General features: G+C 48.1%; 1 protein-coding gene across 2 annotated transcripts in view; it reads right to left on the bottom strand.

The window, feature by feature from the left end:
- roraa (RAR-related orphan receptor A, paralog a) overlaps positions 1 to 10,000 on the bottom strand; it is a 251,316-nt gene that overhangs the window by 87,708 nt on the left and 153,608 nt on the right. The window contains exon 1 of one of the 2 annotated variants that reach the window (XM_031564482.1): positions 1,907 to 1,925. The exons of the other annotated variant lie outside the window; for it this stretch is intronic. Within the exon in view, the coding sequence (XP_031420342.1) occupies positions 1,907 to 1,910 (4 nt within the window). The 5' untranslated portion in view covers positions 1,911 to 1,925. Of the gene's footprint in view, positions 1 to 1,906; positions 1,926 to 10,000 lie in introns of those variants that run through there. 2 annotated transcript variants of the gene reach the window in all.

The following is a 10,000-nucleotide window of genomic DNA, read 5'->3' as shown; positions in this document are numbered from 1 at the left end:
ATGACTAAACTGACACTTCATGAGAAACCATGAGAAATATGTGGTAATTACTTATCCGTCTAGTGTGTCTAGTGTGTTGACATTTGGACTTTGGATTTTCCTGGCACATCTTTTGGCCTCTGCTGAAAGTGTTACAGACACATAAGCATAGATGCAGGGTTCATCAGGCTAGCCTGATGTGTGTGGTGAGTGGGCTTTACACTCCTTTTTGGCTCATCCCCTATCGCCTGACCTCATGCTGCATGTCAGCTTGATATGGGGGGGGGGGGTCTTCAGGCAGAAAAACTGTGTTGACCAAATAATGTCAAAACATGAGCTATTGGCTGTGTGTGTGTGTGAGTTTGTATATGCGACATGCTTTAGTTCTAAGGTGAAGATTCTCTAGTGTCTTGGAAGAGCCTGTAAGCAGAAGCCACAGATGGAGGCCATGATACACCGGTGATGACATGCTGGTCTCCTTCCACTTTCACTATAACACACACACACACACACACACACACTTTTGAAACACACTCAAGAAACAGGCACCAGGGGACTACATCAGGACGCAGGCGTGGACAAGCGTGCTTCAACCACATCAATCTCCATCAGCACCGCGATGAAGCCAGTGGCAGAAGTGTCGGCCAAGAATGCGGTCGCTGGCCGCCTAACTCATTCCAAGGTCTCTGCTCATCGTCACTGGTTCATCCTTGGCGGACCCTTCTCCCCCCCCCCCCCCCCCCCACACACACACCTCCAACCCATCACCATCAGAACCACATCCCCATTGTCTCTGCCTTATCAAGCTATCGGTCTCGGATGTTTCCCAAACCACAACAGCTATTCTGTCAGTGTCACTTGGAGGTTTGAAAAGCAATCTCGCGACGACAGGGAAAAGAAGAAGAAAAAAAAGTGTGTGCTTGCTTGGAAATCATTACTGTCAAAAAGGATGCGCAAGCTTGGTTAGAGAAATGGCCTGTTGCTAGGAGAAGAAGGGAAGGGTGGGGAGTGGGAGGTTGTTGGGGGAAGGGGGGAGGGGGGGGGGATCACTTCCTCCTCTATGTGTCATTCATGAGGTTTGGATGGGTGGGTGGGGGGGCGAGATGGGAAGGGGCCAGGGAACCAATGGGAGGACAGGGCTCGGGGCAGGAGGGGGCTGGGCCTGGACCGTGACATCGCCGAAGCCTGCCAGGTTGTGTCTGGTCCACTGGAAGGAGGGGTTCAGCGGGTCACTTTGGAGGTGAGCGCATCCTTGACAGATGGGGGATCTCTCAGCGAGACACCTCATCAGCTACAGGACAAGGTTGCCACGACTTTCCTTTCTTTCTTTCTTCATTTCTTCCTTCCTTCCTTTCTTTCTTTCTTTCTTTCTTTAAACATGATGTGATGAAATATATGCCATTTGCACTGATTGAAGGACCATTTCTGTCTGCTCATAATCAAGTATAGCCCATACAGCTTCATTCAAGCTATCCATTTATGCTTGATTGAAGGTTCTTTTCCTGCCACCCATTATCAAGAGCTGCTGATATATTCCCATGGAAGTCTAATGTAGAGGCTGATTTAGTGGTCAGCTTATGCTGGAGTTTTTTTTTTATCTTTTTGTGTTATTCTGAGAGCTTTACATAGGTTACTCAAAAAGTATCTCTGCTCTGATTGTATTCATGCATATTCAGATTGTATTGAATATTCAGATTTCTTCCCTACACACAATTCTTCGGTCTTTATATCACATCTGCCTTGACTATTTTAGACTATAAATTGCATCTTATAGTCGACTGTATTTCTAGAGACCATATAGTGGGCAAGAGATACACAAGTACGCACACAAAAAACCCGGCGAAGCCAGCTTAGTTACCACACATACACAGTCTCAAAAGACAAAAGCACACACTCATACAAACACTCGCCATTGAAAAACACTTACGCATACATCACAAGCATCAGAAGGGGCCGAAACATACATGCCTTATAGCCGTATACCCCTATGGTGGCTGTGGCTGCGGCGGGGCGCCGGGGGAAGGTCCGAGCCGGAGCTCTATTACTGACAGCCCTGATGAGAGGACCGAGAGGCCAGCCTCAAGACGCCGGGCAGGCAGACGGGGCCATGCGTCATCATTCTCCCATTTCCACTTCCTTACGGCCTGACAGGAAATGATTATCATGGATGGGTGTTGTCAGCCTCCCTCCCTCCCGGCGGAGGGTGTGTGTGTGTGAGGGGGTGGTGTGGGGTGGGGGGTGCATGGGGAGTGGGGTGTTGGGAGGGGGGGGGGCTGCGCCCCCGGGGTTGGCGCACCGTGACATTCAAAGTTACAGTCTCCTTCACGTAATGGAGCTGTCCTTTCAGGCCACTAATGGGAGCGATCCATTTAACCTGTAGCAGAAACACACAGACGAGGAAGTTCCTAATGCAAGGCCCACTCCCGCAGGGAGACGACTCGCTCCCTCGCTCCCTCACTCCCTCACTCGCTTGGCTGCTCACTCTTGCTAGTTTCTCTCTCTCTCTCTTTCCGTTTCTGTCACCATCTCTCTTTTTCTCTCTCTCTCTCTCTTTCTCTTCTCTCCCCCCTCACCTCTCCTGGCTGTTTCCTTTTCCTGCTACTTGATTCATTGACTGGCGCTGCTCACTTATCCTCATTCACTGCTCAGTCTGGGGAGATAGAAGGCTCGGCGCAGCATTGCTCACCACCCACCACTGCCATCCCCATCCCCGCGCCTCACAAGGACACGGCCCGTGCACCCGTACCACACCTGGAGACCACCTGAGCAAAACACGGAGTCGATACACACACACACACACACAGACACACACACACACACACACATACACACACACACACACACTGCCTGTTTTAAAAGAGGGAATAAGTTGCCAACCACGTTTGCTAAGGGGTGTCAATTGTCACTGAAAATCAGTTCTGTGAATCATTTTTCTTTTCTTTTTTTGTTTTCAAGAATTGAATAATTTCTCTCTATTAACCTCCCGAAAGAAAACACCACTTGGGAACGTCGTAATTCCCCTTCCTGAGACCATGCGGATTCTGCACTCTGGAATTGTGTGAACCAGTCTGGTCAAACAGTGCACAGTAAATTCTTTACAAGATAGCAGATACTAGCTTTCTGTGGTTTAGAAGTACAAATGCTTTACAGGACACATTTACATTCTGTTACGGGGTTGTACAGAATGTACGGAAAATACTGGCAAGGCAAAGATGTAATATTGTGATTGGGATATATGATCAAATAAAGAGACAGAGAGAGAAACAGACAGACAAAGACAGAGAGAGAGAGAGAGAGAGGGAGAGAGAGAATTTTAGAACTTTTTGGATACAACTCTGGACTTACACCCCTGGTTGCATGGCTTTTGGTGTTATGCTTTGACTTAAATCCCGTCTGCACTAGTCCTTTGCACCCCTTCAGTCTCAATCTGACTTCAGTCTCATTCTTTCAGCCACACAATAACGGTGCCTTCCAGGACTCTGGGCTGCTGCATCAGGCTGTGCACCAGGCTTAGCGTGTTCAAATGATCAGGAAATTCTCTCTTCTCTTAGGAGAAGCGCGTTGGGAGCTGGAGGTGGGAATCTCCAGAGCCTCGCCGTCAGATCGGTGCACAGACCTCAGACAAGTTTGACGGTCAAAGTCATCTCCTCTCTCTCCCTGTCTACGCGTGACACACTTTTAGCCTTATTAGACTTTCATAAACTCGTAAAATGCGTGAATGCAATGATTAAAAAAGCACAATGATTCTAATCAGCTCCACCACCCCCCCACCCCACCCCACCCCCCCACCCCACCCCACCCCACACACCTCTCTAATATTCTAAAACACTTAAGAGCTCCGTGGAGGGGGCCATCTCTCCAGGGAGGCTAAAGAGAAAAATGACTTCTTCATCTCCAGGCGTTGTTATTTCTGGTCATTTCTAATTGGTTTTAACTAAAAGCAACTCACTTCGCAGGCTCCACAGGTTACCCTCATGCATCGCCATGGAATTATCCACAAATAGCAGATTTACATCCAAATTAGTTTTAGAGGACATGGAAATTACACCATCTTAGTGTCAAGCGAGACTAAAAGAGAGCGACAGGACAAAAAAAAAAAACAAGCGCAGGTTTGACTCTAAGGCAGACACGGGGGCAACAACAACAACAACAACAAAAAAACACAACTGTACGAACAAATAACACACAGAAGGAAAGAACAGGGCAGCTGACAGCGAAACAACCTTTAGCGCAGGTCGCCCTGAGAGAGCCTGATTCAGAGCTTGAACAGGCAACACCCCTGGGTGTAGGGTTCCCTTTCCCGCGAGCGCCACGCTTGTCGTCCGCTCGGAGAACAGAGCAGCGCACGCCTGCTCATTCGCCCCGCTCCCTCCGGTGAGGCTCCTGCTCTATTAGGGCCCGCGAGTCTCCAGGTGAGCGTGGAGCGACACACAGTGCGGCGGGTCCTGAATTATACATGGCTGCTGAGGGACCGCAGGGGCCTGCGAAGGGCAGAGGCAACAGCAGGCGCGACTGGGAGGCAGATTGGAGACTCCAGTGGAATTTTAATTGTACCACAGGGAGCAAACCACATCACACAGACACCCTCCACACACACACACACGATTCTGATAATCGGCATTGTTACGGGTATGGACACCGCAATACAAACTCTCTCAGTTGAGTCCTTAAACAAATGGTGATTACGACAAAACAGTCCCAGAACGCCACTAGAACATTCTGGAACTCTGCGTGGTGGATGTATAATGCAACAACAGGAGCAAGCAGAAAATATTATATTAAAGAAGGGGGTAGCAGAGGGAACGAAGAAGTCCCCAAGTTAATAACCATGAAAATGTGAACATCATGTGAGACAACTTTTGCATCTGTTTCAAGCGCAGAACAACAACAACGGAGGCAGGTGTTCTGAAAAGACTGATGAAAAGCGGTATGAAGCGTTTGCACGAAATGGCTGTTGCAAGGCTGGCTTTTTCGGCTAAAACAGAGCTTTGGCTCGGGAGGGTTTCTAGCTAGGCTGGACAGTGGGCTTGCATTAATCCTGCTGGATCAGTGCTACTCATGAAGGTAGGCTTAAAGGGGGATACAGTGGAGGCCTCGAGAGGGGTAGAAGATGGCTGTGCGGAGCAGGTTTCTCTACGCTGAACACTTCATAGGCTGATGGAGAGAGAGAGAGAGAGAGAGAGGAGAGAGAGGAAGAGAGAGAGAGAGAGAGAGAGAGAGAGAGAGAGAGGAAAGAGAGAGAGAGAGAGAGAGAGAGAGAGAGAGAGAGAGAGAGAGAGAGAGAGAAGAAGAAGATGAAGAGGGCCCCAGTTTGCTCCCTTGCAACAGCGTTCCCATCCTGGACTAATCTGCTCATGATCCATCCCTGAACCCCGCGGCCGAAACCCGATCCCAATGCGGCCCTCACCAAAAATAAAGCTGGGACCCTTTCATCGGACCACCCTGACTCTGCCTAAGCTCCCACTTTCCACAGACACATTCTGGGCCAGACAAAGACATGTTCATAGTAATAATAAAAAAAAACACACACATTTTAGTTTTATTTCAAACTGAGACTTTTTCGCAGGGGGTGGGTGGGTGGGTGCGATTTGTTATTCTTTTGCATTTGTATTCATATTTGTAGAGAGGTTTTTGAGTTGTGCTTACATAACGAGGCATGAATGTTTCCTTTGTGCTGGGAAAGTTAAATGTGCCTGTGGGTGGTGGTGGGGGTGGGGGGGAGGGAGGCCAGGCTGGGTTTGTGTAAGGGACAAACCCCTGATAATTGCAGATATTTATTTATCTGTTTATTTAGCTAACCTAAACGTGTTTTTGTTCCCTTTTTCCCATTTCTCTCTTGTTCAAACTCTCTCTCTCTCCCATGGGATTAGTGAGCTCTGTGCTGCACTTGACATGGAGGAGAGGAAATGGGATCTTTCACCGGCGAGTATGAGGGGAAAATAAGAGTGTGTGAGAGTGTGCATGTGTGTGTGTGTGTGTGTGTGGGGGGGGGGGGGTTATGGGGAGCGAGGTATGGGGTGGCTGTGGGGTTGTGACCTATGGTTCTACAAAGGAATTCTAGCCCTCCTCATATATACAGCTCTGCCCATTCCACACCCCCTACCCCATTCCCCAGTCCCTCTCCCAGCCACACACACTAGCCCTGTAATTGCCCCAATGGGCTGGATACAGGAAAAGCCCACAGGTGGTTACAGCTAGAGCTGGAGGTCTGTGACCCGCTCTGTCTTTGTGCCCGAGTGATTATGACTGACGGCTTCTCATGTGTCAGTCAGACTGCTGGAGGTCTTCAGTCCCCCATCTGACAGTGACTGATGCTAGAACACACGTGGCCCTGTTCTGGCCTAAATCAGCTCGTCCTCCAAATAGTGTTATACTTCACTACCTACTGACTCTGGGCCAGCTCGTCCTCCAAATAGTGTTATACTTCACTACCTACTGACTCTGGGCCAGATGGGGGCCACGCCCGCCCCAGAGTCAGATACAGTCTGGCTCTAGGTTCATCCCCCTTGCAAACCACCCGCCTCCCCACCGCTGTTCTAGGTACAATAGCTGAACTCTAGGGAATGCCCCTGTGTAGCGCACAGCCAGGTGCGCTTCCCCTGGATAAGTGTTCACAAATTAAAAATTCAGCAAATTCAAATGAGTGCCTCACGAGGCTCAGGACGTGAAGCCGAATCTGATTATCTACACAGATGCCTTCTGCTGCAGCTAATCACTCTTAATAGCAATGAACCGCAAGCCGGGTTTCCTACGAGACATTATTCATTGCGTCTACCGTTTCTGCTGTTGCGTTCAGTGAAAGGGGTGCCTGTCAAATTGTGAAGCGCGGACCACCGAACGCATCTGCACTTCACACACTTCTTGTTTTCACACCTCTGTCTTTGGCCGGAACTTTCTGCGGTCACTTTCTGTGAGCGTAAAAGATGTTTGTTAGTTGAAACTGACTTGACAGGAAAACCACAACAAAATGTCACATGGCATCCTCAGAGCTACCTCTGCACAGCCTCAGCGCTTGGTGCAAAGCCACTTCTTTGCTTCTTGCAGATGGTCTGAGTTAGTGGGAAAAGTTTGTGTAGACTTTCATGATTCATAATGAAATGAATGACAAAAATCGGCAAATAAATCACCCACACTGGAGTTTCCCAGCCCACATTTACTTGCTGTATCTGAACGCTTAGCGACAACCTTTACAGAGAACTTTAAATATTCATTATAGCCTATAAGATATAAACAGGGATATGTAGATCCAGAGACACATTATAATGATATAAATAGCATTCTAGTCGTGGGCATATCTTGCCTGTATCTCCATACCTGTAGTACTTTGATTACTACCTACAGTAGTTTATACGGAGATGACAGACATTTTTGAACGAAGCCACCTCAGCTCTGTACCTTTTCCCACTTACCCTCAGTCAGACATTTACCAAAATACTGATCAGAATGGACAGTAACATTTCCCATTACGTTAGCAGGTAAACAAACATAAAGCGGAAAAAGACAACTGCATGAGAATAGTGCAGGGTTTCCTCCCCACAAGGGCACAGAGACCAAAGCATGACAGGCAGAACCTCATCAATCACCGCACTTGAACTTGTGCCAAAATACCTGTCTGTTCCTTTCCCCTCTACCCCTCCTCACTACCTCCATCCCACTTTCTCTCTTTCCCTTCTTTTTGACATCCTCCTCTCTCTCTCTCTTTCTTTATCTCTCTCTCTCCCTCTCTGTGTTTCTCCATCAGATGTGGCAGGCCAGACAGAATGTTAAGCAAGCAAACTCACACTCAGATGAATTAAACATACTTCATAATCCCTTTCGAATGAATCCCCCTCCTCCCGCCCCCCCGCCTCTGCTGGAGTGTCGTGTAGACGTGTGTGCAAAAGCAGGTTGTGTTGTGTTCATGCTGGAGTGTTGTGTAGACATGTGTGCAAAAGCAGGTTGCGTTGTGTTCATGCGGCTGTCTCTTGGTTCCTCTGAGAGGGAGGGTCTTTGCAGCACTGTCTCTGAGCTCTCAGCGTGGGGTGAACTTACGGGAAACCTACAGTATATGGACAACTATCAAAACGATCTATACAATCAGTATGACTCTCACAATAATTATGTTAAAACCTAATACACCACATGAAGCACGAAAGGTTATGTGTGTAAGATAAGGTGAAGTGCACAATTCTAAACCAATACATTTTTCTGTCAAATGCTGTGAGTTTCCCCTCACAGTCCTGTCTGCTGTGTGCGCTCAAATAGACTCCGGTGTTGGCACAGTCCTGGCCTCTGTACATGGGAAATAAACTGGCTCGGACGATTCCGGCCAATGACCATGTTGCTTCAGGAACATTAGTGTGATTTGATTGGTTGTTGAGCTCAAATATCAACAACCTTTCACCAGAATTGTGGAAGCTTAATCTGGTGCTTAAGCATCAAAGTTTGCCTGAATATTCTCTGAATATCTGAATGATCTCGCCCCGTTCCCCTCAGACTGCCAGCATAGCTTTGTCCCTTGTACCACATAATGCATTATACAAGAGAGCATTTACTGAAAAGGTCACCAAGCCCTCTTGAATGAGATGACATGTGCATAAACTGCCTACAACAGGACCAATAAACCACCTGGTACACTGTATGTGTGAGAGAGAGAGTGGAGAACAGAGAGAGATGTTAAAAGACACCACAGGCTGGTAGGCAATGTATAAAGAAAAAGAGAGATAGGCACAGAGAGTGGGAGATTAGACAGAGAGTGTGAAGAGAGGGAGGAGGAAAGAGAAAGTGAGAGAAAGGGAGTCGATATAAGCCTTGTGCCACGCGGTTGCAGCAGTTGTGGCTGGCACTTAGCGCACCCATGTTTTTCATAATTAAAAGCCAAAAGCTGGGGAAGATAGATCAAAAGTGCTCCATTAGGGGAGGGTTCACACACGGAGCCTCTCTGTGGTTTCACAGGGACACCACAGCGCTCTATAGGCAGACGCCCTGCACTCCCGTCGGCTATAGGAAGGATCCTGTCAAGCAGTCAGAGGTGGAGCTAAGGCTTCATTAAGCATGGATGTTGCCATCTCTTATGCTTCCTCTTTCATGTTATGCTATTAAAATCATATAAGATATTCAGTAAGAACCTTGCACATGACACCACTGCACACCACTGCATTCCTTTCTGTGCTCTGGTACTGTACTGCAGCAGGCTACCCTGGGATGAATCTGGTGGATGTACTTCATGCCAGTGGGTGTGGTGTGATATCCAGCACTGTAGAAGGTAAGCTAGAACTGAGACTGCAGTTCAGTGATATGGAGAGTGCTGTAATCAACAAAATAGCCTCAGTCATTTATTTATTTGTCCCACTGACTGCCTCAGTAAGTAGCGGGAGTCCACAGGGCTTTCCGCCTGAGCAGGCCGCCTTGTCAGGCCCTCTTCCGCTCCCCTCCCCTCCCCTTATGTGATGGGGCAAATGAAATGAACCCCCTTCCTCTCCCCTCCCCTCCCTGCCCCTCACTCATACATTAAGCCTGCTTGCTCAGGGAGAATCACTATTCATTTAATTTGTGCTGTTTACATTGGGGCTTTCCAGCGAGCTTGCCGAAGTACCGTTTTTTTTTTTTTCCTGCTTGCTTGTAATCCCTGGTTTAGTCACACAGATGGGAGATGACTAAGGCCCGGATGTGGGCCACTTCAGGGCTGTATCTGTCCCAGAGTGTACTACTGCCTAGCCAGTCACTTCACTCTAATTGTAAGTCAATGTTTAATACCATTGGGTGCTGTAAATGTGCTTGTTTCTGGATTACATGTTGTCTAAGTGGTGTTTAGAGCAGGGAGGGCTATTTTCATGCTGGCAGTTATTGTATAACACCTATATCTAGGGAAGAGGAGAATCATAATCACCATTATCTCTGAGTTATGAGAGAGAGAAAGAGAGAGAGAGAGAGAGAGAGAGAGAGAGAGAGAGAGAGAGAGAGCGAGCAGCCATGGCCTGGGTCAACCACCCGATTCATTCATGCCACCGGCGCCGCTTGCTCTCTCTGAATGAAACCGGGG

Source organism: Clupea harengus, chromosome 3 (genome assembly GCF_900700415.2).
Source record: "Clupea harengus chromosome 3, Ch_v2.0.2, whole genome shotgun sequence".
Taxonomy (NCBI): Eukaryota; Metazoa; Chordata; class Actinopteri; order Clupeiformes; family Clupeidae; genus Clupea; species Clupea harengus.
Note: the sequence above shows the minus strand (reverse complement) of the source record. Positions and strands in the feature narration are given on the sequence as shown.